General features: G+C 44.5%; 4 protein-coding genes across 7 annotated transcripts; 2 read left to right on the plus strand and 2 right to left on the minus strand.

Annotated features, from left to right (window-relative positions):
• Positions 1 to 242: 242 nt before the first annotated feature.
• Usp20-33 (Ubiquitin specific protease 20/33) lies at positions 243 to 4,985 on the minus strand. The gene is made up of 5 exons (XM_017159698.3): positions 4,702 to 4,985; positions 4,230 to 4,602; positions 3,401 to 4,166; positions 1,468 to 2,858; positions 243 to 878 (listed from the first exon to the last, which is right to left on the minus strand). Exons 1-5 carry the CDS (start codon positions 4,783 to 4,785, stop codon positions 571 to 573), a joined length of 2,922 nt encoding a protein of 973 aa, XP_017015187.2. The 5' UTR covers positions 4,786 to 4,985; the 3' UTR covers positions 243 to 570.
• A 336-nt stretch (positions 4,986 to 5,321) lies between these two features.
• On the plus strand, positions 5,322 to 9,044 carry Snrk (SNF related kinase). The gene is made up of 9 exons (XM_017159699.3): positions 5,322 to 5,561; positions 5,765 to 6,034; positions 6,099 to 6,317; positions 6,375 to 6,550; positions 6,612 to 6,984; positions 7,056 to 7,181; positions 7,238 to 7,352; positions 7,416 to 8,030; positions 8,087 to 9,044. The coding sequence occupies exons 2-9, from the start codon at positions 5,829 to 5,831 to the stop codon at positions 8,768 to 8,770; spliced, it is 2,514 nt and encodes an 837-aa protein (XP_017015188.2). The 5' UTR covers positions 5,322 to 5,561; positions 5,765 to 5,828; the 3' UTR covers positions 8,771 to 9,044.
• Positions 9,045 to 9,477: 433 nt separating this feature from the next.
• Opa1 (Opa1 mitochondrial dynamin like GTPase) lies at positions 9,478 to 15,610 on the plus strand. Of its 4 annotated transcripts, none has more exons than XM_017159692.3 (14): positions 9,478 to 9,635; positions 9,761 to 10,052; positions 10,109 to 10,244; positions 10,751 to 10,867; positions 10,965 to 11,039; positions 11,100 to 11,689; positions 11,745 to 12,118; positions 12,180 to 12,344; positions 12,781 to 12,968; positions 13,707 to 14,179; positions 14,767 to 14,885; positions 14,950 to 15,034; positions 15,093 to 15,297; positions 15,368 to 15,610. In XM_017159692.3, exons 1-14 carry the CDS (start codon positions 9,607 to 9,609, stop codon positions 15,430 to 15,432), a joined length of 2,913 nt encoding a protein of 970 aa, XP_017015181.2. In that variant the 5' UTR covers positions 9,478 to 9,606; the 3' UTR covers positions 15,433 to 15,610. The 4 variants fall into 4 exon arrangements, with proteins under 4 accessions (XP_017015181.2, XP_017015182.2, XP_070068750.1 ...); XM_017159693.3 differs by having other exon boundaries at positions 12,781 to 12,959; XM_070212649.1 differs by lacking the exon at positions 10,751 to 10,867.
• Positions 15,601 to 27,588, minus strand: LOC108069571 (monocarboxylate transporter 14). Its single transcript, XM_044392971.2, has 5 exons — positions 27,453 to 27,588; positions 26,924 to 27,062; positions 19,243 to 19,729; positions 17,334 to 18,740; positions 15,601 to 16,718 (listed from the first exon to the last, which is right to left on the minus strand). The coding sequence occupies exons 3-5, from the start codon at positions 19,724 to 19,726 to the stop codon at positions 16,564 to 16,566; spliced, it is 2,046 nt and encodes a 681-aa protein (XP_044248906.1). The 5' UTR covers positions 19,727 to 19,729; positions 26,924 to 27,062; positions 27,453 to 27,588; the 3' UTR covers positions 15,601 to 16,563.
• Positions 27,589 to 27,608: the final 20 nt, after the last annotated feature.

Consider the following 27,608-nt stretch of genomic DNA (forward strand, 5'->3'; position numbering starts at 1 on the left):
GCCATTTCTTTTTTCGCTCATAACTTTTTAATTAATTGTCCAATTGAAAAATTCTTCTACATTTCGATGGGTATTAATGGGTATTAAAACACAACACAGTGACATTTCAACTTTTACAAAATCTGTAAAGTTTTAGGCGCCAGCCTTTTTTAAAAAGTCCTTACCTCGAATACAATATACACTTTTACTCTACTCTACTCTAAAGGGTAAAACCAGGGATTGATTTTGTGTTTTATCTGGGCCAGTTTGACCAAGATTTATACGATTTATTCTCTATCGTTACACCAATTAAAGCACTCCCACACACTATATACAATATGACCCTTGGCCAGGAGCAGGGATAACATGACTGGTAGGGCGCCGGGTAGGGGATAGCAATACGATTAATTTATAAATACAGTTTTTACATAATTTATATAGCCTCCACCTCGACAAAAAGACTGAGGTATAAAACTACTGACGCTTTCGCTTGCGCCTAAACTTGGATTTTGGCCTGCGTTTAGGCGGCGGCGTTTTGCGACTCTGGCCAAGGGCAGCTCCTTCTCCTTCTCGATCCTCTAAAGCCGTCGATCAAATATCAGTCTCGTCACTCGGCCCATTGGCCTCGCGCAGGGTCACGAACTTCTGCAGCGTGACCTTCTCCTTGGCGGAGGTAGCGGTGCTGCCGTTTCTGGAGCTGTTCCGCAGTTTGCCCTTCTCGCGAGACTTTTCGTGCACACCGTTTACCTGGAAATTGTCGCTTTGGAATGGTATCGAAATGGGTAAGCTGTATTCGCTGGGAAATGCAACAGTTCGGTCCTTGTCCTTGTCCGCATCCTTTTCTCCATTCAGATTTTCGGACTCTGGGGAATCGGTATTGGTGTGGGCATTATAGTTTCCTAAACAAAGAAATATAATAAAGTTGTGAAAATATAATCTTTGTTTTTAACAGCGTTCGGAAAATAACACACTTTGTAAAAAACTTGTGTTATTAACATGTTAAATGTCAAAGTGTTAAGTTCAAAAAAAGTTATTGACATGTGTGTACAAAATTGTAGCTTACATATGTTAGAAACATAAATAACACACACAGTTTATTTGTGTTACTTACACGACGTATTTTTTACACAACGTGTTTTTAACACAATGAGTTTTTGACATTAAAACGTCAGAAATATATGCTTTGAAACGGTTAAAAATAACAATTAAGATATCCTGGCCCAATATTGATTCTTCATTTTCCCTTCGATTCGTTAATGTCCATAAAATGTTATTTTCATTTTTGTTAGAAACACAGTGTCTAAAAAAACGTCGTGGTAATAACACATTGTGTAAAAAACACAAGTGAGCAAAACACTTTTGTTTTGTTTGTGTTAAACATGTCAAAAACATTGCTCACACTGTAAGATACAATTTTGCATGTTTTTAACAATTCCGAACCCTGGTTTTAAATAGCAATTGCCAGTACTAGCTAATCTTATTACCCACCTTTGGCTCCAAACATCTCGGCGTGCTGCTTAAAAGCACTGCGATTGCGCTTGCCTCGCTTCCGCATATTCAAACGCAGGGCGGAGACCTTCATCTTGGACCTGCTGCGCTTGGACTTTGGACTATTTGGCCGCAGATCTGACTCCGCCTCCACCGATTGCCGCTTGGTTGTTAGACTTGGACTGCTGGGACTGAGACTTGGACTCGGACTGGGCGTAGTGCGGCGGCCCAAATTGCTTTCGGTATCGGAATGATTGTGGTGATAGTTGGCTGTCGCCACTTCCTCTTCCTCCTGATCCACCTCCTCATCGTCGCACTCATCGTCCTGATCGATGATTTCTATCTCCTCGGCATCATCGTCATCCGAGAGAGCCTGCCGCAGCATAATTTCCGGTCCACCGCCATAGATATTATGCAGGAAGCGCCACAGGCGGGCATTCAATTGGGCGTAATCGGAGCCCAAACGCACGCAGCTCACGGTGGCTGTGCCATTTAGCGAACTATTCTCGGTGGGAGCAGCGATGCCCTCGTTGGCAATCGGTCCCGGATCCTTGTGGGTCTTTCCCCGCGAGAATTGCTGCCACGAGCGAAGCCAGGGCATGGCGATGGCATAGATGGCCGTTGAATCGAACTCGTTTTGCAGCCCATTGTACTTGGTGAACTCGTTGAGTTCGTACAGCTGACGACGGGATAGAGTTTCCGCTGCCCGCTTGCATATTTCGCACTCGAAGATTATATTCACAGCTGGGCCACCGCCGAAAGTGCGATAGAGATAGTCCCACAGCGGCTGGGAAATGGGCACCGCAATCTGGCTGATCATGTCCGCCTTGGAATGTAGAATTCCGCCGTGGGGGCAGAGCATCTCCTGGTTGTTAATGGGCCCCGGTTCCGAGAAGGTGGCCAGCCTGGAGAGCCACTCGCGGGTGACATAAAACTGAATGTCCGAGTCGCACAAAGGATGGCTAGTAGACAAGGTCATCGCCTCATCCCGCACCAGTTTCATCTGGGGGTTGTGCTTCTGGTAGAAGAGTACGTACGCCTGGCAGGTTTGAACCACTTCCGGGGAGACCTCCGTCACAAACTGGTCGTCGAACTCGTACCACTTGCCGTTCAACGCATTGCGGGCATAGCAAGTGTAATGGCCACCACCCACCGTTCCGTGGTGGCAAATCACCGACGACAGGTTATAAATGGGCACCTCGCTCTTGCAGTCCTTGTGGACGTAGGGCCGCATATCGAAGCCCTCAAGGGGAAAGTAAACGTCGGAGGAGATCTTCGAGCTGTAGGAAAGATCGTGGCGAAAGCGCTTCAGGTGGATGCACAAAACCTCGGGGAGAGTGAGGACACGGGAGTACTTGATGCCCGTGCGGAGTTTCTGGCAGCGCTCGCAGCTGAAAAAATAAAATTACTAAGTAATCTATTTCATTGACATCAGAGCCCTGCGTGAATCATTCAATTTTTGTTTTATCATAGTATGATGCCATTAAATTTCTGATTGTTAATTCTATTCTATATGAAATAAACTGAATGTTTTTCTAAATCATTTCGAATTGAATGAATGAATGAATAATTTTTATGAATTTTTTGAATTTGCCAGATTTTTTTGTGCTTTCTTTTAAGAAATGAAATTTCTGATTATTTAATTTAATTCTATATGAAATAAATTGAATGTTTTTCTAATTCATTTGGAATTGAATGAATGAATGAATAATTTGTATGAATTTTTTGAATTTGCCAGATTTTTTTTGCTTTCTTTTAATCACAAAATGATGGCCCTTTCTTCTTCTAAAGAAATTGTCGTTTGAATTATTTCGGAATTCACGCCATTCAATTCTATTAAACTCTAAATTCTAATTAATTCATTCATATAAAACAAAACATTCCAAATAATTAATTGAATCCATTCATGCAGGGCTCATATTGGCACCCTTACCTGTACATATTGTCGCCCTTCAGCTCGTCAGCGCTGAAGAAACTGGCCATGCAGTCGTAGAGCGTCACCGAGGGTCCGTAGATCCAGGAGCGCAGCATGTTCCACATCCAGGCCAGCCAGCCCTCGTTGCTCCTCGCGGACGTTTCGGCGGCATTCAGGCTCTGCACGCTGAGGCTGTGCGTCTGATGCAGGACGTTGAGGAAATCGCGGTTGGGAATGGGCAGCGAGAGGTCCTGGAATGTTTCCTCGCGCGTGGACACGCGATCGCAGGTCAGGCACTGCACAGAGGACAGCAGCTTCCCATCGAACACGTCGCTTATTATAGAGCGAGCTGCCTCCACGGGTTTCTGTTCCGCATTTTTCTGCTGATGCTGCTGCAGCTGTGGATGCTGCTGCTGGTGCACCGGATGAGCGTCTGAACTGTTTGTCCGGCAGGGCGTCACAAAGTACTCGGTCTTTAGGAGAACCTCCCCCGATCGCTCCGACATGCTGCTCTCGCAGGTGTCGTACTCGCTCTCGGAAGCCGCCGGCGTCAGGGACACCGGTGCCGTCTCATCCTCGTTGTCGTCATCCGTTTCGCTAGCCTGCTGATGTGACTGCGCCTGGTTTTGAGCCTGCGGCAGGCGGGAAACCTGCTCCGTGAGCTCCTCGTGCAGCTGGTCCATGAAGCAGCGCAGGAACTCCTGGGTGTCGTGCTGCTGAAAGCCCCGGAACATGGGATGCACCGTGCGAATGCCATACAGAATGCCACGCGGGGCAATGAAATCTGCAAAATCTTAAACTTCAGTAGGTGTTTTCCCAGATAGGAAGATGAGTGAGGCAACAGAACCTTTGGGATCTTCGACATCCTGCCAGATGTCCTGCATCAGGCGGCGGTAGCTCTTGGCCAGGCCGCCCGGCTTGCAGCGGCGGGCGCTCTGCTCGGCAATGTACTCCACCAGGTCGCTGCAGTTGATGAAGTAGTGCGTCATGGGCGGCAAATTGCTGAGCGCCTGCAGCGCCGAGTTCATGTAGCATGTGTTGGCGATATTCTGCAGGCCAACGAGTCCTGTGCCCGAGCCCCTGGCTTTGTTGTCCTGGTTTTCACCGCCACTGCTCCCTTCTGACTCCTCCTTCCTGGCCAGCGACTTGAGCGATCCGCTGAAGAGTTTGTCGTGGCACCGGCTGCTCCTTGGGTCGCCCATGGCATGACCATTCGCCAGCTGGGCGGGAGAAAATCGAAAGTCATGTAATAGAGTCCAAAACAATGCCAACGAAAGGGACAGTGCGCCTGGAGAGGATCTCCCCACCGATTAGCTCACCTTGTGGCCCTGGTCGCCGTCTGCGACGCGGTTGAGGTGCTCTACATGTAAACTGTGCTGATTTGGGTCGGGACTCAAACTCATTATAGCTCTCTGGCTGCCTGAATTCTATTTTTTTGATGTTTTAATTGAGAATTTTGATTGGAACGACCGAGGAAAAGGCGTTTGCGATTTTTGGCTGGTATTTTTTGGTATTCGGGAAAGATGTGACCAAAGCGGAATACCACGAGGCATCCGCAAATACTCTAGTTCTTACCTATTTTATCTATTTATTTACGTAGAGCTAACTCGAGATAGGAATCTGGAAGCAAACTAAATGCTTAGAGTAGAAGACCTACTATGCACCGAAAGTTCTGTACAAATTTTAAATCAAAATTGGCATAAGAAAAATACAAACGATATATCGCAATTAGTAAGTATATCGTGCCATCTCTATTTAAAAGTTCTTTCTGTTGATGTTATTACTGGGATTTTGCACATATAAGCAATCCACATATTTTATATAATTAAATAATCTGTTTACTTTAACATACATACACATACATATTTAAAAACACAACATTTTTTATAAAAATAAAAAACTTCCAACAAACGATAGGTATCGCATATCGATAGGTTGCTCGCATGCCATCCCTAGCGCACAGTTCAGAGAAAAAACGCAGAAAATAGTCGAAAATGTGTATACAAAAAGTCTAACTAAGCGTTTTCATGAGTGATAAGGGCCCAGAGTTCAGTGCGAGACGTTCGAGCGGCCAGTGAGAGGCCAGGTTTAGTCACTTCCATCCCGGAATGGGTCGCGCATCGTAGTTTTTCCTGCCTCATCTGCTGGCGGAGATTCGACTTTTGCTCCGCTGTAAAAGGTAAAACGGCCCTGCCTTTCCGCATCCCCTTGTGTAACAGCCCTGTCTTTGCTGGGCTCCTTTAATGGGTCACCAAAAAAGGATTCATCCGAATGAATCATTAATTGGGAGCTATGGGATTCCCTTTACCTCCCTATTACATGAATCTCCACTCAAACAATCCCGTGTTTCCCGAGAAATGATAGACCCCCTTATAATTATAGTTTTAGCTAATCGCGGATAACACGCAGCCCGTTGGAAGATTGCCAAGGAGGAGGAGTCACCATCATGACGCTGGAGACGCAGCCCGTGGGCGGGGTGAGCGACGGCAAGATCGCCGGACTGTACGACCTGGAGGAGACCCTGGGCTCCGGCCACTTTGCCGTGGTCAAGCTGGCCCGGCATGTCTTCACCGGGGCCAAGGTGGCGGTCAAGGTGGTGGACAAGACCAAGTTGGACGAGGTGTCCAAGGCGCATCTGTTCCAGGAAGTGCGGTAAGTAAACTACAAAAGTAACAATCCAAACCAGAACCCATTTATTCAACCCAATCCTCTCCAGATGCATGAAACTGGTGCAGCACCCGAATGTCGTGCGACTGTACGAGGTTATCGACACCCAGACAAAGCTCTACTTGGTCTTGGAACTGGGCGACGGCGGGGATCTCTACGATTACATAATGAAGCACGAATCGGGGCTGAGCGAGGAGCTGGCCCGCAAGTATTTCCGCCAAATCCTACGTGCTATCACGTACTGTCATCAGCTGCACGTGGTTCACAGGTGAGAGGGCTAATAACTGATAATAATGTCGATCACTGATTTACGTAACATTCCCAGGGACCTAAAGCCGGAGAATGTGGTGTTTTTCGAAAAGCTGGGCCTGGTTAAGCTCACCGACTTTGGCTTCAGCAACAAGTTCTCGCCGGGCCAAAAGTTGGAGACCTTCTGCGGCAGTTTGGCCTATTCGGCTCCGGAGATTCTACTAGGCGATTCTTACGATGCGCCTGCTGTGGGTGAGTCAACCTAAAGATTACCCCATAAACCTTTAATAACCTTAAAATGGTATCCCCCCAGATATTTGGTCCCTGGGCGTCATCCTGTACATGCTAGTCTGCGGTGTGGCTCCTTTCGAGAAGGCCAACGACTCGGAAACCCTCACCATGATCATGGACTGCAAGTACACGGTGCCCGCGCATGTGTCCACCGATTGCCGGAACCTCATTGCTTCGATGCTGGTAAGGGATCCCAAGAAGCGAGCTACTGTAGAGGAGATTGCCTCCTCCGCCTGGCTAAAGCCAATCGATGAGCCCGATTCCACTAGCTCCTCCGTAACCACGGAGCACTTTCTGCCTTTGGTCAGCCGCGAGCAGCTGAGCGAGGAGGATCACGCCTTTATCATACAGAAAATGATAAACGGAAATATTGCGTCCAAGGAAGAGATATTGCAGTGAGTATGGGGTTTTCCCCCCGCGTTAAACCAATTATTTCTGGCTGACCCCAAGTGACGTCATTGCACAGAGCTCTCGACAAGAACAAGTACAATCACATAACAGCCACGTATTTCCTGCTGGCGGAATTACGGCTGCGGCGGCGGCGAGAGGAGCAGGCCCAAAAGCAGAGGCTTCTCAACGATCCCAGCATAAAGTGAGTTGAGAAGTTCCTAAGGTGTTTCTTCTATAACTTAATAATTATTTTTTCAGAGCTGGAGACGTGAGTCGCAAGCCCGTGCCTGAGAAACCGAGCCCCACAGGAGGAGTACCCATCAGCATTAACGTGACTCCGGCGGCACAGTTCGCCAACGACGATGGCAAGCCGGTAAGTTAATTAGCAAGCCACTTCAAGTGCAGTAAATCCAATTAAATGAATTCCTTTCCTCAGGACAAGCGCAGTCGCAAGTGCAGCATTGTGCGTGAGGAGGACGAGGAGGAGTCCGCCACCGAGTGCTCGGGCATAGGCAATGAATTGAAGGCCCCCTCCGATGGCGTCTTCGGTAGGTCAACGCATGAGCGTTCCAGCTCCGAGCCCGGCAATCAAATGCCCAGCCATTCGCGCACAAAGATCGTGGTCTCGGTGGATGCGACGCTGGCCCAAAAGCTCAAGCAGATGGAGAAGATAGATGCCAAGTTAGATGAGGACACGCTGAGTGGCCTCAAGGAGCTGGAGATTGGCAAGCTGAAGCCGCTGCCCAGCAATAGCAAGAATCCGGTGCTCACGCATCGACGCACAAAGCTGAACAAGATCAGGACGCCCTCGTGCAGCAGTTCCGAGGCCTCCGACGATGATACGAAGACGCGCAACAAGAAGAAAATCAACAAGTTCGTGGGCGACACGCCAGTGCGATTCCGCATGCATCGGCGGGACTCGCACGACGACTCCAGCGACTCGCAGGATCAGCTGTATCCGCCGCCCGGCTCGGCCAGCAATGCGGGCAATTTTATCACCAAGAGCGGCTCCGTAAGTGGCAAAAAAGAAGGACAATCGCAGTATAAAGAGGTAGGATTTCTATAAAAACCATAAGAGATGTTATTTAACTTTAGTTTTTCCTTTAGCCAAATAACAAATCCGATGAAAATCGCAAATCTCACACACAAAAAACCCGGAAACAGCACAAGGATCATGTTGACAAGCATTCCCATGCTGAAAAGCAGCAGGCGGCAGGCAGCTCCTCGAGTAGAAGGCGTCGTATTCGCGAGAGTCAGTCGCTCGATCGCATCACTGAGGCTCAGGAGTACGAGATGCGCAACCGCTGCTATGCGGAGAGCGAGGCGCCCTCCTCGTCGTCCTCGTCCACCCAACATATCGATCAGAGGTACTCTCTGCACAGCCTGAACACTAGCACATTCTCCGTTGCCGAAACCAAGGAGGAGTACGACGACGAGGAGCTGGACGCCGCCGATGCCACGGACCAAATCATGAACACTTTGAATGCAGCCAAAGCTACGCTTCAACAAGAGCAATATTTTAATAACAATACCAATCTTAGTAGGAACTTCAATCACAATTGCAACCATAACAACATCATCAACATCGGCAGCCAGCAGAAGGGCAACGGCAAAAAGTCCAACGAAACACCAAAAGATATTTATAATCTGAACTCAATCGAGCAGATCGACTTGATTTTGGAGGATAAAAGCCTTACCAAAGCAATACACGTTACCGGCTCTAAATGCTTTGTTACCATGAAGAAAATCCGACGGCTGGGAAAGTACTTTCCCATGATGAACTTCTCTTAATAGACACAGTTACTTCATTGCAAAGTGCATTCTAAATATTAAAAGAAAAGGAAAAACTCGGTTAAGCGAACTACGTAGAAAATATGCATGTATTAATTAAAAAAACGTATAAACGTCAACGTTATCCCCCGTATATAGGAAAGCGCGCGAGAATATTTAAATTTAGTGGTAGCGTAATTGTTTTGTCTGTCGTCGTCATTACGCTTAAATTATTCTAAATATATTAATTTATGTATAATTGTAAGTTCCCGATTAAACTATTACACTTTATAAACAGTTGGTTTTACTTTGTCGGTGGTAAAATTGTATAAAACGAAGTTAAATATAATAATATTCACAGAATTCTAAAAAACCTTTAATTCTGGTACTTATTTGAATTTTGGCGGGCGCTTTTGCTAGTGTGTACACACCACATTGATATGCCGCACCACCATACGTTGTAAAGTAAAACGAACAACGACTTTAAATGGTAAACCTCAGGAATTGTTAAAAGCTTTATTATTTAGTACATTTATTATGAAGTATTTGTAATCAATAAATAAACAAATTAATTAACAGTTTCCTAAAAAACAAACGTGAAAATGTATTCTATAAACAAGTACTCATGTAAAACTACCCATGTAGATAGGGTATACATTTGACATTTGCAAAAATTCGCCGTACCTAAGCTAGGTACAAAACGCGTACCTATCCCAACATAGCTGAGGCAGATCAGCTGATTGAAATCTGGTCACACAGCCCCGGTCCCGTAATGAATTTTTGCGGCAGGAAAATTGATTAATTCCCGTAAATAAACGCAGTAAACTGAGTGGAAACTGTAATCCTGACCGGCAATCATGTTGCGCATCTATCAGAATAGCTACCGGTAAGGATTGGCCGTCCAAACGGCAGGGGATAAAGGTTTACCTGCACCTTTTTCCGTATGATTTCGTCATCGTCGCAGCGGCGCATCTCTCTCATTTTGGATTTGGTTGTGTGTTCTATTCACAGGCGCACGGCGAGAAAAGCTGTTGTCTACTCCACCAAGGTCGCCTGCTGCAACCATTCCACGCTCTGCAGCATCACTAGTCATCCTCGTAGGAGTGGGAATGGGAACTCAAGCTCCAATGGCCAGCGGCACCACGAAGAGTTCCTGCTGGGTGGAAACCCCGCGAGGGGCTGGCAGATGCCTCCGCCGTCGCGTGGCTACGGGATGCTGGTGGTCCGCATCCTGCGAGGAGCCCTCAAGCTGCGCTACCTCGTCCTGGGCGGCGCCATCGGCGGGGGCGTGTCCCTCAGCAAGGTAAGTTTTCCAAGTTATATAACTAGGTGTAAATTTAAAGATTGGTTTTCCTCTAGAAATACGAGGACTGGAAGGATGGCCTGCCGGACTTCAAGTGGCTGGAGGATGCCATGCCGCAGGGCGAGCGTTGGAGCCAGTTCTCCCGGAACCTCATCGAGGTGGGCTCCCTGGTGAAGAACGCCATCGATGTGGGTGAGTAAATCCTCCGTCGCCCTTCTTTTCCTTTCAAACTCTCACTTTAAATGGTCATAAACCTGGGTCAGAATCGCATTGAACTCTTCTTCGTTTTTGATTCTGCACAGAAAGAAAAAAATGGTAATGGTCAATTTGATATTTTTTAATATCATTTTGATATGAATAAAGATTCTGTTAATCTTTTTTAATATTATTTGCTCAAAAAATACTACATTTGGTATTTTTTATGATATGATTAAATATCATTTTGATATGTTTGAATCTTCAAATTGACATAAATCATATTATTTTGATATGAAAGCTCAAAGAATACTACATTTGGTATTTTTTATGATATGATAAAATATCATTTTGATATGTTTGGATCTTAAAATTGTAATTAATCATATCGGCATTTTATTGATCTGAAATAAGGTAGAAATAACCCTATTTCATATCGGTTTTTCTTTTCTGTGTGAATGATACTGAATGATACTCATGTTATTTCGGCCGTTTGCTTGTAGATCCAAAGCTCAAGCAGCTGGGCGAGGATAAGTTGTCGGAATGGCGCAGCTGGTTCGACACTCGTCTGGACGATGCCATCGAGGCGGCCGACTATCAAGGAGTTCAGATTGTCGAAAGTAGGTTACACAAAAAATAACACAATCGTTGGCCCCATTTAAAGTGAGAGAACCCTGTCCACCGCAATCGAGACTTATTCCTAATCCTCCGTTGCAGCTAAAGATGACTTAAAAGCCAAGACGACGGTGGCCGCCCTGGGCATCACCACCGATGAGAGTCGCAAGAAGTATGGTAAGGTTATAGATCACCTCATAATAAGAATTCCCTTCTAATCTATCTGCAATCCCCTAGAGAAACTGCAGAGCCAGGTGGAGACGCTGCAGACGGAGATCATGAATGTGCAGATCAAGTACCAAAAGGAGCTGGAGAAGATGGAGAAGGAGAACCGCGAACTGCGCCAGCAATACCTCATACTCAAGACGAACAAAAAGACGACGGCAAAGAAGATCAAGAAATCCCTGATCGACATGTACTCGGAGGTGCTGGACGAGCTCTCCGGCTACGATACGGGCTACACCATGGCCGATCATCTGCCCCGCGTTGTGGTGGTGGGAGATCAGAGCAGCGGCAAGACTTCCGTCCTCGAATCCATTGCCAAGGCTCGCATCTTTCCGCGCGGCAGTGGAGAGATGATGACGCGGGCGCCAGTTAAAGTGACTCTGGCCGAAGGACCCTACCATGTGGCTCAGTTCCGAGACTCCGATAGGGAGTACGATTTGACCAAGGAGTCTGATCTGCAAGATTTGCGAAGGGATGTGGAGTTCCGCATGAGAGCCTCTGTGCGAGGCGGCAAAACTGTGAGCAATGAAGTGATTGCCATGACGGTTAAGGGTCCTGGGCTGCAGCGCATGGTTCTAGTGGATCTCCCAGGCATTATTTCGGTAGCTTTTAATACTTAACAAGATAAACTTCATACTAATAGTGATTTTATTTCAGACAATGACCGTAGACATGGCTTCGGACACCAAAGATTCGATTCACCAGATGACCAAGCATTATATGAGCAATCCCAACGCCATTATACTCTGCATTCAGGATGGATCTGTGGACGCGGAGCGCAGTAATGTCACCGATCTGGTCATGCAGTGCGATCCCCTGGGTCGACGCACCATTTTTGTGCTCACCAAGGTAGATCTGGCCGAGGAGCTCGCCGATCCGGATAGGATAAGGAAAATTCTCTCGGGCAAGCTCTTCCCCATGAAGGCTTTAGGTTACTATGCGGTTGTCACGGGTCGTGGTCGAAAGGATGATAGCATAGACGCCATTCGGCAGTACGAGGAGGACTTCTTCAAGAACTCCAAGCTCTTCCAGTGAGTATAGAGAGCATGTGATGCAAGGTAATGGCCAAAGTTCACCTCTCTCCATACTTAGTCGGCGCGGAGTTATCATGCCCCACCAGGTGACCAGCCGGAATTTGAGCTTAGCGGTCTCCGATCGCTTCTGGAAGATGGTGCGGGAAACCATTGAGCAGCAGGCTGATGCATTTAAGGCGACCAGATTCAATCTGGAAACCGAATGGAAGAACAACTTCCCCAGGTGGGTATATATTAGAGCCCTGCATGAACGGGTTCAATGAATTATTTTGAATTTTTATTTCGAATTTTGAGTTTAATAGAATTGAATGAATTTGAATTTTAAGTTTAATAGAATTGAATGAATTTCAATTTCTTTTGAAGAAGAAAGGGCCATAATTTTGTCATTAAATCTGCCTGAATTTTATTTACTAAGCAGTTAACATTGATTTGTTAAAAATTTTCCACTTTTTTTTCTCAAAAGAAAGCACAAATAAAAAACTGGCAAATTCAGAAAATTCATAAAACTTATTCAATCATTCATTCAATTCGAAATTAATTAGAAAAACATTCAATTTCATATTTCACATAGAATTGAATTAAACAAATCAGAAATTTCATGGCATACTATGATAAAGCAAAAATCGAATGATTGTTAACTTATGAAATCTAATTTTCAGATTGCGCGAATCTGGCCGAGATGAGCTGTTTGACAAGGCCAAGGGCGAGATTCTGGACGAGGTAGTGACGCTTTCGCAAATCTCGGCCAAAAAGTGGGACGACGCCCTCAACAGCAAGCTGTGGGAGAAGCTTTCCAACTATGTGTTTGAAACGATCTACCTGCCCGCCGCTCAGTCAGGTTCTCAAAGTAATATTTTGTAGTGCTAAGTTGTAGGTTGTAAGCAGACTGCGCCGACTTCGTCATCGATGGGGGCACGTCGATCATCCAATCGCCCGCCTTTTGTGCTCCGTCACCTGCCTCGCATTTCACGTGTCTCTCTGTAAATGTCGCGTCGTTAAAATGTTTTTGTTTAATTTTGCATTTATCATGGCCCGCATTTGGGTTCCAGATTCCCAAGTTCCCGTGCAAGGGAATCACATGCGCTGAAGATTTCTAAACCGGTTCGAGTTTCAGCCTCCTGCAGCCACCCATTGAATCATGAGTGTAAATTTAATGTGTACTCCCCATTAACACCGAAAATGGAGTGACTAAGCCGCCGGGATCGGATCGTCACAGGGTCTGCTTTGCAGTCATGTGCCGGAAAGTGTTATAGGCGGAGATTTACGAGCACCTGTAACGAAACCAGATTTTGGTTAATGTTCTCAGTACCGAAAAACCAAAAATTGTATGCGATATCAGCGATTTATCGCCGACAAACACGTTTGGCCCGCTCGGCGGCTGTTTAATTTGCATTTTATGACAGATCCGTTAATTTGCTCAATGAATTCAGCCAAATCAATGTCTAATTGAAGCAAATTGCAGTTATCGAGTTAGGCATCCGAGTGTTTTGTGGCTTTGTTTACCCATATTTCCTCCATATTTTTGTGTGTGTGCCTTACTAATAATGGCCCTACTAATTCCCTTCATTGATTGTTCTCCTTATAGATTCCTTCAACACGATGGTAGACATCAAGTTGCGCCAGTGGGCGGAGATGGCTCTGCCCGCCAAATCGGTAGAGGCTGGCTGGGAGGCCCTTCAGCTGGAGTTCATCTCGCTGATGGAGCGCTCGAAGAAGACGCAGGATCATGACGGCATCTTCGATCAGCTGAAGGCCGCCGTGGTGGACGAGGCCATTCGCCGGCACAGCTGGGAGGACAAGGCCATCGACATGCTGCGCGTGATTCAGCTAAACACGCTGGAGGATCGCTTTGTGCACGATAAGCAGGAGTGGGATTCGGCAGTCAAGTTCCTGGAGACTTCGGTCAATGCCAAGCTCGTCCAGACGGAGGAGACGCTGGGACAAATGTTCGGTCCGGGACAATGGCGACGCTTGACCCACTGGCAGTACCTGACGACGGATCAGCAGAAGAGGCGAAGCGTCAAGAATGAACTGGACAAAATACTCAAGAACGATACGGTGGGTTTTCAAGGTTTTCTATTACCAAAAAAAAAATGGTAATGGTCAATTTGATATTTTTTAAAGATCAAGATCATTTTGATATGAATAAAGATTATGTTAATCTTTTTTTTATATTACTTGCTCACAAAAATACTACATTTGGTATTTTTATGATATGATAAAATATCATTTTGATATATTTGAGTCTTAAATTTGACATGAATTATACCGGCTTTTTATTGATATGAAATAAGGTAGAAACAACCCTATTTCATATCGAATATCATATCAAATACTAAATTTGGTATTTTTTATGATATGATAAAATATCATGTTGATATGTTTGAATGTTAAATTTGACATGAATTATACCGGCTTTATATTGATATGAAATAAGGTAGAAATAACCCTATTTCATATCGGTTTTTTTTTCTGTGCAGGTGCAAAAAAAACTATTGAACTATTCAAAGATTGATTCCCAATAATTATAGATAGTAGTATAGCCTAAACCCTCATTTATTTTAATCTTTACTTAACTATCATGTCTAAAGTTAATTGCGCTTATTTTGGCTTTTATGATAAGATGATTATAATTATTCTTCTAGAAACATTTGCCCACCCTGACTCATGACGAGCTGACGACGGTGCGCAAGAACCTGCAGCGTGATAGCGTGGATGTGGACACAGACTATATTAGGCAAACGTGGTTCCCGGTCTACAGAAAGTGAGTTGCCCATCTCAAACACTTTTAGGCTTATCAGTGACAACTCTATCGCTCCCTTTTTCAGACACTTCCTGCAGCAGGCATTGCAGAGGGCAAAGGATTGCCGCAAGGCCTACTATCTTTACACGCAGCAGGGCGCCGAGTGTGAGGTGAGCCCAATGATTTCTCCCTTATTTAAACCAATTTATTCAACGACTTTTGTTGCAGATCTCCTGCAGCGACGTCGTGCTCTTCTGGCGCATCCAGCAGGTGATCAAGATAACGGGCAACGCGCTGCGGCAGCAGGTGATCAATCGCGAGGCGCGGCGACTGGACAAGGAGATCAAAGCGGTGCTGGACGAGTTTAGCGACGACGAGGAGAAGAAGGCATACCTGCTAACCGGCAAGCGCGTGCTGCTGGCCGAGGAACTAAGTGAGTTTTTGGCCGGTGGTTAATTGAATTTGGCGCCCATTTAATTGCTCTTTAATTTAATTTAACGCAGTCAAAGTGCGACAGATCCAAGAGAAACTGGAGGAGTTCATCAATTCACTGAATCAGGAAAAGTAGTGTGCCATGACACCAAAGACACAACAACACCCGAGGCGTTACTTATTTAACTGGATTACTTGATAACTGGATAGTTTAAGCCCACATTTCAAATGTTCGTTCATAGTCACGCTTGAGCCCCCTAGTTAAGCTTACTTTGTGCTCCGAAAGTAATAAACCAATAGATCGTTAGTTCGTATTATTGAAATCGTCTTTATTGTTGATGAAGTGTAACCTTATGTCGCATGCAATGCAATGTAAACTCATTAATTTAAATGTAATATAAATCATTCACTCTGCTTTAATGTAATTGTAGTTGATAAACGCAAACGCGAAACGCACTCAACGTGCTGAGTATGTAGCGGTCCGTGTGTGTTGTTTCTGTACTCGTATCGTGTAATATATATATATATAGTAAATCTGTTTGCATAAGAGCACAGCACTTGTACCAGATGCCTCATCGTGTGGCTGATTGTTTATTTGTTTTGTCCACGATCGGCTAATCCCACGATGCATCGATGGGGTTCGGCGTTTGGGTGCATTAACCCCGCTCGATCTTTAATTGATTGATTGATAAACGTATATCTAGCTAGCTATGTAACAAGTAACATAACTCTTACAAGGTAAACAAATGCTCGTTCCCTATCATGTTAAATACATAACTCAACAAACGATTCTTAACTTGGCAGTCGACTTGTGGCCCAGCCATAGCCATGTGCTCAGCTGCTTACGGCTATCATAATAATATTAATAATGTGTTCGGTTCTCCTCCGATCCTCCTAAATTCTATTCCACCTCGGGGCTCCTCCACTCCTCCACTAAAGCTTATAGAAACATAATTTACACTCGCTCCACTCGGCTGACGATCAGGCGTGTGATGATTTGGGGTAAGGTGATAGGCACTCGATATCGCTGAAGGCACAACATTACGATTAGTCTTATCTTAACGTATTAAGTACTCGGAACACGCTTCCGCACTCCACTCCACTAGCTTCCCTCCGAAATCGGAATCGGGAGCTCCATCGACATGAGTGATTGGCAATTAGGTGTTGCCGAAAGCGAATGTGCCATCGGAAATAGTTGTGGCTGCGATGACAAGGTGTTCAGGCTGTCCGGCAGGTCTTCTTTCGCTCCTCCGATCTTGGCAGCTCCTTAGGCCGCCGGCAGGGGGGTCAGCTTCTCGTTGCGCCGCTGCTCCCATTTGCTGATCCAGGGGAGCGGGTAGCACAGGAAGGCCGAGAGCAGGATCAGGCCGCCGGCGAAGTAGAAGGCAGCGTTGTAGCTGCCGGTCGAGTCGTAGAGGACACCTGTGGGGTATTTAAATAGTTAGCTCAAGTCTCTATTGGCATATTATCCCTAGTATGTGCAATAATTTACTATTAATCATACCTATAATGAGTAGAATTTAAAGATGACGGAGTTTGGTGACCCCGATATACAAATATTAGGGATTGGAGAAAAAGAATACGACAGTTTCTATTATTTGTTTTTTATCATGAGTAGAATTTAAAGATGAAGGAGTTTGGTGACCCCGACATAAAAATATTATGGATTGGAGAAAAAACAAAACGACAGTTCCTATTATTGTTTTCATATCATGAGTGGAGTTTGAAGATGACGGAGTTTGGTGACCCAGACTCAAAAATACTAATCATTTGAAATAAGGAATACAGACTTGATCATCCGTGTATATCATTTCTTTTTGGTCTTTTGTCTATAGCCTCTTCAAATTCATCATATGCATTGCTTTTTAATAATTTATCATATCACATGTAGAATTAAACTGACGGAATGAAGAATGTGAAAATTACAGAGTTTGGTGACCCCGACTAAAAATGGAAAACATAGAAAAAAAAAGAAAGCTTATCCCAACTTCTTATTAGGATGACGTAAATATTTCCCCATTCCCGAAGACAACTCACCTGCAATGGGACTGCCGACGGTGGCAGCCAGTCCCTGGAACAACATGAGGAATCCGTAGGCGTTCGTCAGCTTCTCCAGGCCGATGAGCTCGACGGCAATCAGGGATCGCAGGGCCGAGAAGCAGGCGATGCAGATGCCGAAGAAGACGGCGAAGGTCCATTGGGTGGCTCCGCTGATGACCACGCCGCTGAAGATGGTAGCGATGCCGCCGGCGGTCAGGGCGAAGTTATTCAGCCACAAGGGCTTCACAGAGGGGAAGGAGCTGAGCGATCCACAGACGATCCTAGCAATGGTGTTCACCACGCCAATCCCTGAGAGCACGCCCAGAGCCTGACCCTCGGTCATTTCCTGATGCTCCGTGGCGCGACTGACCAAGAAGGAGAAGGGCACGAAGAAGCCCATCATGGTGAGGAAGCCGCTGAAGGCCAGGCACATGAAGGCGGGCGACTTGAGCAGCGAGGTGTCCAGCATGGTGGACAAAGTCCGACGCACTGCCTCCGGGCAGATGCGGCAACCCTTCTGGCGATCCTCCAGCATGTCCTGCTTGGTGGGCAAACGGGTCACGGACATGTGATAGGCCAGCGAGGTCTGCGATTGGTACTGGGGGATCCTAGTTAGAGATCCGGAGAAGAAGATATCATCTCGGTACATGGGACGCGATGAGGAGTGCGCCTGGGCGCCATGATGAGCCTCGTGGGCGGCGGCGGCGGATCGCTTGCCAATATCCTGGGGTCTGCGCCCGGAAACCGTGTGTCTTCTGGCCTGAATAGTCACCGGTTTGGCCTCCGTCTCCAACAGGTTATCGTTCTCGGCCTCCTCCTCGTTCTCACCCACGGTCGTGAGTTCCTTGTGCAGATTGAAGGTCAGCTGCTGGGGATCTCCGTTCGGTGTGGTGGGCTGTGACTTCCTCAGTTGCTTCAGCTCGGTGCCCTTGCTACCCTGGGCAGTGCCCGAGGGCCTTCGCTCCAGATTCATGCCCTTGAAGATCTCCTGGGCGGTGGGATAATGATTCCGCTGCGAGGCACCCATATAAGTGTTATGTGCGGAATTGGGCATGGAATAGGCGAATCTTCCCTCCGGCAAAGGCTTCGTGAAGGCAGCCTGATGGAGCTGCGGAGTGGGGGCCACCGTGTTGCCATGCCCGTTCAGCTTGCTCTTCTCCTGCTCATCGCCCTGCTCCTCATTGGTCACCGACAGCGTAATGGGTTGAATGGGCCGGAAGGTCAGGCCGAAGATGGCGCACGAGAGGACAATGACTCCCTGGATGGCCAGCGTGGTGCGCCAGCCGTGCTTCAAGAGTTCCCTGGTCAGAGGAGCGAACACAAAGGTGCCCACGCCGGAGCCGCACATGGCCACTCCGGTGGCCAAAGCACGCCACTTCTCAAAGTAGAAGCCAATGATGACCACTAAAAAGACATAATTTATTAATTAATTTATAGTTTGTATTGAAACTATGAGTTTAAACCTAATGATTTAATTTAATGAGCATTTGCATGTATATATTATATTATAATATTAAGCGAAATTATATTTAGGTATGCACAATTCAAAACAATTAGGAGCGCAACTCAATTTTATAATTAAGTTAAATATAATTTAAAATCACAATTCACATAAGTTCAAATAATAATAACAATAAAATTAAATAATAATAATTAAAAAAATTAATAATAATAAATGCATAAAAAACTATATAACTATAAAAAAAAAATTAAAAATAATATAATAGTAATAAGAAAACAACAAAATATTTGATGTTAGTAATTAAGTAAGTGAGGAAAATTGTTTAAATATTTTAAAAATAATAATAAGTTAAAAATATCAATTCAATGTGACTAGCGCTATAGTTATAAGTGTGCATTTAATAAATAAATTAAATTAAAAAATGGTCATTGTGCCAGGACTCACCCGCCGGAATGTAGACCATGCAGAAGCCAATGCCTCCCAGGATGCCATAGATCACAAACAGATACTCCACACTGGTCGCATAGTAGGACAATCCGAAGCAGATGGCCGCGAAGATGGCTCCGGTTATGGTGACCGGCCGGAATCCATACCGATTGGCCAAAGCACTCACAAAGGGCCCGGCCATCAGGTAGCAACCACTGAGGAGCGACGATACCAACGACACATAGGCCTTGCTCACCCCGAACTCGGCCATCAGCTGCTCCTGGATGAGCGCCGAGCAGAAGACAATGCCATCGATGACCGTGCAGCAGAGGAAGGAGGCCACCATCACCACCCAGGCCCAACCGCTGTCAGGGGGAACCACCACTGCCGCCTCCTCGATCTCCCCATCCTCATCCTCCTCCTTGATGTTGTCCGGCTGCTTGGACACCACCAGGTTATTGGAGGCCAGCTCGTCCTGCGACTTCGTATGTTGCGTGGCCATTTCCTGGAAGGATTAGAGAGAGATATCAGTACAGACGCACTTGCAGAAGAGATCGGTTACGCAACTGTTTACCCAAAACCGTGTGGCCTTCACATTGCGCATACGCCCCCATGGCCACCCACCCTCTATTTTGCATGGATAAGTCTATTTTTAAATGTCACGTGCCCCGATAGCCGCACAATTGAACATTCACCTGTACTCGTACACTAGGGGTAAAAATAATAGGTCGATTTTGTATTATTCCTTTTAAAGATATATTAAAAAGAAGATTTGAATATTCTTTGAACTATACTTTGGTGAAACTGTGATAAATATGTTAAAGGTTACCTTAAAATGGGTTTTCAGAATATCAGATACCAAATATACGTTACTGTAAAATATTGGGTTGATTTTGGGGGTGATCAACGGGGTTTAAGGAAAGTATTAGATTATATTTAAAGTTCTATTATAAAGAACTATACTTTGGTAAAACTGTAATATAAATATTATTAGCTCACTTATAAAATGGCTAACTAAAACTAAGTAACTAACTGTAAAATAATAGTTTGATTTTGGTACATCAAGTGGGTTTAAGTAATGTACTGAATTATATTTAAAGTTCTATTATAAAACAATATGATTTGGTGTAACTGTGATTTAAATGTTAATAGGTCACCTTTAAAATGGATTATCAGAATATCAGATACAAAAGTTACTTTATTTATCTTTCGATTCTATAATAAATAAAAACAGTACTTTAGTATTGCGCAGCTATATCAGATAAACAGTTTAAGCAAATATATATTTAAAATCATTTCATAATCCCTCGGAGAATTCAAGACCCCGAAGTACTAATATTTTCCCCCCGGCTATACATATGTATCTGTGGGATATCTGAAAAAAAAAAGGTGCGTGGTGTGAAAGGCTTTTCGCTGTTTATCACATCGACGTCAATCGGCAGATGGCACTGACAGGGGGGTGGTGATCGTTGGGTGGAGGTGGGTGGTGCTGGTGGGGTGGCAGGTGGTGGATTGTCAAACCAGGAGTGCGTCAACGATTGTCTTGGCCAAGCACAAACAGCAAATGGAATTTGCAATTATGTATCCGAAATGGTTCTTATATCATTCTAGAGAATATTCAATATGCCAGGCACACGAGTGTTTTTGCTTTTGCTTTTCTTGTTTGTCCACATCTTTCGGCTAACAAACTCTTGGCCTTGACGCCAGACTTGTTGCCTTTATCTAATCTGATCTGCCGGGGGGCTCATGAGAACTCATGACTCGAGCGGATGCTTACATGGACCTGGTAATAAACTGCTAACGTGAGATGAGATGCAATCTTCTGTAACTAAGCCCAAACTGATCTCCAAAGATGTCGACAAACAAACCCAGACAGCCTTAGTTATCTGAGACCATATCAAATTGCAGGGCTTTGCAGAGATTTAATCATTAGTCAGTGATATAGCCCGGATAACTGGCTGATAATCGCCTGGCTCCTGGGCTCCCGCCATTCCATAAATTAATTGATTATTTCGCCAGATTTTTAGCCTTATCACGGCGGATTCTCGTGGCCCGGCAACGGCTTAACCGGATAGTATATAGTGGCTTATGGCCAGCAGATAGGGCGGTTCGTACCTAGCAACCTGGGTAAAGCACCTCCAACCTCCACCACCACGTGACAGGGCCCAGTTTTGATAATTTCATTTCCTTTATGGCCGAATTTCGGCTATATCATTGACCATGCGAATTTATGGGATCCCATAAAGACCAAGCGCGCCGATAGTACAAGGGTCTGCGACTCTGTTTATTGTGCAATCGAAAGTGTTGCGACAACGACAGCCATCCTCATCGAGCCAATCCAAACACAATAACATAATACTCGCCCCCCTTTCGACTCGGGCTCTCGTATTTCAGATTTTGTTTTCATTTTCATGCCCAAATGACCACGTCGGCGGTAGCCCGAGAACCAAGAACCCAGAATCGGGAATCCAGAATCGAGAATCAAGAACCGAGCACCGAGAAGTGGCAACCCATCGAAGGAAACCCGTCAAGTGCCTCCGCGTAACTGACTTGCAACAGCCAGCAGACAACAGCAGAAGTATAAATAGACATCAGCATTTACTTGTTGCCCCGATCCCATATTGTGACCACAATATCGAAAGCGAAGACATCTTAGGGCTACAAATTGGCTACAGGACGCACCCAGTAAGGGCCTTGTTTATCTGCTTTTGGGGGCTATTAACTATTGAAGGAACTTTAGACAAATATCCTTGAGGGTTTCAGATTTCTTAATATAATATAATATAGTTCTGTTTTTATTAGAGCTCAAGGAATATGATATTATTCTTCTTCTATTCTAATCTCTTTCTGTGGATATTGGGCTATTGGGTAAAAGATTCAAGAAACTTTTCAAAAATAATCTTAAGTATTTCAGGTTTTCTAATATAATATAATATGATTCTCTTTTTATTAGAACTCAATGGTTTTTACTAAGGAGTATGATAGTATACCATCTTGAAATTCAAATAAGGAGCACTTCCGTTTATTTAAATCCGTAAACTCCTTCTGTGAATATTGGGCTATTGGGTAAAATATTCAAGAAACTTTTTAAAAATATCCTTAAGGTTTTCACATTTCTTAATATAATATAATATAATTCTTTTTTTATTACAGCTCAATGGTTTCTACTAAGGAGTATGATACCATACCATAATATACCATCTTGAAATTCAAATGAGGTGCACTTCCGTATACCTAAATCCGAAATCTCTTCCTGTGGGTATTGTAATATTAGGTAAGAGATTCAAGAAACTTTTTATAAATATCCTTAAGGGTTTCAGATTTTTTAATATAATATAATATAATTCTGTTTTCATTAGAGCTCAATGGTTTTTACTAAGGAGTATGTTAATATACCATCTTGAAATTCAAATGAGGTGCACTTCCGTATACCTAAATCCAAAATCTCTTCCTGTGCATATTGGGTAAGAGTATCCCATCTTTGAACTGGGGAAATCTAACTTTTATGCTCTCGGTTTTGTTTGTTTCCCGATGGGTTTGGCCCCACAAGCGGCGGATAATGTGACAAGGCGGCGGCTCCTGGGGCCTCCGTGGCCTCCGAATCCTACAGACCTCCTTCCTACCCCCATTTGTAAGCTAATCCCGCTGCGAGCAAACATCCCGCCCCCATCCATCATTCATTTTTTAGGCGCACAAGGGGGCGGAGTTCGCCAAACAGTTGTCAGTGGCAATTGTGACCGTTGACAGCGCTTAAATTGATGCCCGTCGATTGAATTAATAAATGTTATAGGTAAACACATATGGCCTGAAACATTTGGGAGGGGAAAGAAGGGAAGCACCCGAACCGACCAGACAAAAACGCAGACGCAGACGGCGACTTCTCAAGATGTTTTCCTTAAGCGTGCACATGTATCTACAAGTATTTTGTATCTTTATCTGCGACCGCCTTTCCTAGTATTGCACACATATGTCGCTTGTAGTACATGGCTCTGTTATTTATAACATGCAACTGTGGGCGTCCGGTTCTTGGTCTTCGTCCGGGCGTCCTTCCCTGGGCCCCCAATCCCCAGTCCCCCTTCCCCCTTTTTTCATGCGTGCGGACCCATTTAGATAGTCCGATCCGCCGGTATCGTTTGGGGGGTATGGGTTTCATGGTATCGGGGTATTTTGGACAGGTTCCGAGAGCCGTTTCTCAGCGCCGCAATTTGTAGGTACAAGTGAAGCAATCGTTAAACGACTTTATGCTCAAAATATTAATTAGCTAAGCCGGCCCCAAAATGGAGCGAGAGCCCTAGAAGGCGAGTCTGCGGTGAAGGAAATATGTATTGGTCGGGGAACACCGACTGTGGGATGATCTATGAGTTCTACCAAAAATGCAAGGTCTATTATGAAATATGAATGTAACTAAAAACAAATGAGTCAAAAATCTTAAAGCCTAATTGTATTTACTTGGGGAAAGAAGAACCAATTCCCCATTTATCTGTATGATGATTTTCCCAAGAATTGAGAGTTCGAAAATAAATTTCTCTGGGTAACTCTACTAATAAATTGTATTCACCCACTTGCTTGGCTTGAAAACATGACTGATATTTATTTTTACTCAACTCTATGATTCGAATTTTGCAAAAAAATAAAATCATATCTAAAGAATGTATATTTCTTTGTTTCTAATGTTTTTATTAACTTGGTAAAATATATAATTTTAATGGAGACTCTTTTTAAGATACATCTTTACAACATAGTGAAATATACTTTAAATCTGAACAGATTTTTTTGACATTTCAAGGAATTTACGAAACAGCTGCAGAATATGTCAAAAGAGTAGTTTAGTTAAAACCCGCCCCAAAAAGACAGCAAAAAATATCCAAAAATATATCCGGAAAAGAATTAGTCACCGTATCAGATCGGATCTCCGCGGATGACTTTCTCGTGAGGGGGAAGGGGGCTTAACACTCCGCACGACTCTTTAGCAACTCGTGTTGCCACTTCAGGTTGGCCCCATTCCGGATGGGATTGCAAACACCCGGGGGCAGCAGCAGCTGTCACCTCCTCAAGTTCAACGCTCGGCCTTTCACCCAGTGAATATTACGCATGGTGCCCACTAAGCGAGTTATCCAAAAAGCACGATATGAGTTTGTACTTTGAAGGAAGTATCTTTTCGTCGGCGAGTGTCTGACACAATTAGCAATCTCATGCGGGGCACTATCAGCAGCTCTTTCTTCGGTTTCTGTTTCTGATTCGGTTTCCAACGAGTTGGTGTTGACCAGAGTCGAGGGACCACCACTATCATCGGCATGAACAAAGGCGGCGACAATTAGTGGAGCGATCAATGGTCAACGGGGTCCTCTTTTTATTTTGTCGGAAGTGGAGCATGGATTCATAATCAATTAACATGTTCAAATCATGGAAAATAAGTGCAAGTAGCGCAATTATTTCTAATTGAAAATCGAGAGTACGACAAAAGCAGTCGTGATTTCTGAGTTAGCTGAGATGGGTTATTCAAATGTTTATTTATTGGGTTATCTGCACGTGGCTGCGTCAGTCATTTCCCGAATCTACAGATGTCATTGTCTCATGACGCAGCCCCACATTTCCACATCCCAATCCAACTCAACTCAACTCGACCCCGAATCGAGCTGCTAAGCAAACTGATACGATTTCCACGATTTTTTTTCGATCCGTTTCGAAGCGAACCAATCCGACCCCGACATTGGCGCCAAAATGCTGTTGCTGTTTTTGTTTTCAGCGCTGATCTGATAAGCAAATCAAGGAAACAAACAAACTGCAACTGCAGTCTAAAATTGGCTTAATCTGCTGTAAATATTTACAGGCCGATTATCGATCCGTGTTAAGGGAAAATTTCCACAGCTCTCGAGACTCGTGATTTGAGGTTCTTGGTTCTTTATTCTTGCTGCTCGATTCTCGATTCTGGGCGTGGAATTTCCAATCTGGCAGACGGCGGCACTTCCACACGCAGGCGCACTCGACCATGGCGAAGAGTGAGAAACCCAAGCGGCGCGAATTCTTCAGACCAATGTTGAGAAAACCCCGTTTATTTGGCAATGACTAGTGGGCATTGTGAATGCAGCAAACATGTTTCTCGGCTGGCTAATGTGAATTTAAGATTTCTAATTTTTTTTGTAAGCCAGCTCCTAATTAACCAAAAATTATCGAAAAGTAGTTGGCCCGCCTGAGTGAGTGACTCAGATTCAGTTTCAGATTCAGATTGATTAATTGCCAAGGCAGCAGGGCAATTAATGGTGGAGTGGGGGAAATTGGGTCATTGGCATCTTGCAGTTCTAATGCTTCCAACTCGCGTCACGGCCCATTGATATGAATATGGATGTGGATTTGGATGTGTGACTTTGGTTACTGTGTTTCATCGGGGGGAGTTTCGATTTCGATTTGGTTTTTGGATTTCTCAGATCTGAGATCTGCTCGACAGCTGTGGGATCTGCCATTAACACTTGGCTTGCGGCATGTTTTGTTTGTTTTTTGCCGGCAACCGGTTGTAAGATAAAACGCAACAAAAGCCACGCGCAGAGTTCGAAAGAGAGCCTTGGGCGAATGCCAAAAAGTTCGATCTGAAACTCTGACTCACCGAATGGCGAAAGGCGTGTCGGATCGGAATGGATCAACTTGGACCGCAGATAAAGCCAAGCTAACCAAGCGCCCGATTTGCATGCCAAATTGCCTGGCCATAATTAATGTGCGGATAATGATGGCAAGAGTGGGTAAAATGTATCTGCATTTGCATAGGCAGCAGGTGCAAAAAGATACTTTGATACTAAGTTAGATACTCTGCAACAACTTGTACTATATGCATTTTAAATGGATATTTTATTTATTTATATATCCATATTTATAAATAGAACTGGTTTAAATTCTATCGATAAAGTTTATTAGGAGATCGGTAAGAGAATGGAAACTTTTGGTGGAGATTCAAAATAATTGTGTGAAAAATCTCTATATTTTCTAAGAATTGGTTCTTATAATCTTAAACCGAATCGAATATTAAGTATAGTAATTCTTCCAACATAACTTTTTATCACGTTTCTTATGTTGTACTTGATTGATACTTGGGAACAGTGATACTCAGTTAGATACTCTGCAACAACTTGTACGATATGCATTTCAAATGCTAATTATATTTATTTTTGTATCCATTTTTATAAATAGAACTGGTTTAGATACTATCGATAAAGTTTATTAGGAGATTCCCAAGAGAATGTAAACTTTTAGTAGAGATTTCAAATATTTTTCAATCATTTTTGAATTAGTAATTCTTCCTACATAACTTTCGATCACGTTTCTTGTGTTTTACCTGATTGATACTTGGTAGCACCAACAAAGGCTTAGTTAGTATCGATCTAACGTAAGCTGATTTCGTTCTTTGTTCAAGTTCAGGGGGGAAAACAAAGCAACAAAGACGGCTGCAAATTGCGACTCGAGAGCCGCCTTTTTTCCTGGTATCGATGAGTGGCCGGCGGCTTTAGACCATTCCCATTCCCATTCCCCGTTCCCAATTCCTGGCTTTTTTCCCTTTTTGGCCAGGGAACATGGTTAATTTTTCCAAACCCGCTGCGTTGCGCTGCGTTTGCGTTGCGTTTGCTTTCGTGGTCGTGTGTTTTTGGCCAAAACCCGTTTTGAGCCAAGTCAAGAGGAGTGAGAACTTTGGGTTCTTTGGGAGTTGGCTTACCTATATATCTAAATGTTGGCCGTGTCGGTGTCGCGGTGTCGCGTTGTCGATGTTGCTGGCGTCGCTGCGTTGATGATGCGACGTGTTGCAGTTGTTTTTTGGGATTTCGGGATTATTTTCTGCTTTTATTTTTGGCGCGCTGCAAAGAATTTTCGAGTGTGTGAGAAAGCGAAAGCAATCGAACGCGTAAACGCCGACACAGTAAAAGCGAAAGTTAAAAGTCAACGGCAAAGGCAACGCAACGGAAAAAGCAACGAGGAAGCGGGATCGCCGTGAAGCGAAACAACACGCTTAAAAATACTTCTAGCATATATTTATCAGTATCTGATTGTACATATGTTTATATAGTCGGGGGCAGAACGGATCGGATCGGATCGTATAGGAATGGTGCGGAGAGCAGAGAGCTCTGAATACATATGTGTACATATGCGCGGCTATAGTTGCTCGTTCCTGCGCCGATGTTGCTGTTGCTGTTGCTTTCTTCGCGTTTCGGGAATACGTTTCATTTCGTTTTTGTTATTTGCTTTACTTTTTATTCAGTGTTCTGTTGTTTTTTTTTATATTTCTTCCAGCTATTCGTTTTCGAAACACTCTGTTGCGGTTGCCGCTGAGGACGCCTGATCGCAATGCCTCATGTACGATGCGAACGACGCGACGGACTAAAGATAACTAAGGGAAATCAGAA

This window comes from Drosophila takahashii, chromosome 2R (assembly GCF_030179915.1).
Source record: "Drosophila takahashii strain IR98-3 E-12201 chromosome 2R, DtakHiC1v2, whole genome shotgun sequence".
NCBI classification, from domain to species: Eukaryota; Metazoa; Arthropoda; class Insecta; order Diptera; family Drosophilidae; genus Drosophila; species Drosophila takahashii.

What these genes read in the sequence shown, in the direction of transcription:
- Usp20-33 (XM_017159698.3), bottom strand. Translation starts at nt 4,785, where the DNA reads ATGAGTTTGAGTCCCGACCCAAATCAGCACAGTTTACATGTAGAGCAC. An exon ending in ACGGCGACCAGGGCCACAAG is followed by an intron (nt 4,603 to 4,701) that starts GTGAGCTAATCG and finishes TCTCCCGCCCAG; the next exon opens with CTGGCGAATGGTCATGCCAT. An exon ending in CGAGATGTTTGGAGCCAAAG is followed by an intron (nt 879 to 1,467) that starts GTGGGTAATAAG and finishes TTCTTTGTTTAG; the next exon opens with GAAACTATAATGCCCACACC.
- Snrk (XM_017159699.3), top strand. Translation starts at nt 5,829, where the DNA reads ATGACGCTGGAGACGCAGCCCGTGGGCGGGGTGAGCGACGGCAAGATC. An exon ending in CATCTGTTCCAGGAAGTGCG is followed by an intron (nt 6,035 to 6,098) that starts GTAAGTAAACTA and finishes AATCCTCTCCAG; the next exon opens with ATGCATGAAACTGGTGCAGC. An exon ending in TTACGATGCGCCTGCTGTGG is followed by an intron (nt 6,551 to 6,611) that starts GTGAGTCAACCT and finishes GTATCCCCCCAG; the next exon opens with ATATTTGGTCCCTGGGCGTC.
- Opa1 (XM_017159692.3), top strand. Translation starts at nt 9,607, where the DNA reads ATGTTGCGCATCTATCAGAATAGCTACCG. An exon ending in AAGAACTCCAAGCTCTTCCA is followed by an intron (nt 12,119 to 12,179) that starts GTGAGTATAGAG and finishes CTCCATACTTAG; the next exon opens with TCGGCGCGGAGTTATCATGC. An exon ending in TGGTTCCCGGTCTACAGAAA is followed by an intron (nt 14,886 to 14,949) that starts GTGAGTTGCCCA and finishes TCCCTTTTTCAG; the next exon opens with ACACTTCCTGCAGCAGGCAT.
- LOC108069571 (XM_044392971.2), bottom strand. Translation starts at nt 19,726, where the DNA reads ATGGCCACGCAACATACGAAGTCGCAGGACGAGCTGGCCTCCAATAAC. An exon ending in CATGGTCTACATTCCGGCGG is followed by an intron (nt 18,741 to 19,242) that starts GTGAGTCCTGGC and finishes ATGTCTTTTTAG; the next exon opens with TGGTCATCATTGGCTTCTAC. An exon ending in CGTCGGCAGTCCCATTGCAG is followed by an intron (nt 16,719 to 17,333) that starts GTGAGTTGTCTT and finishes AATACCCCACAG; the next exon opens with GTGTCCTCTACGACTCGACC.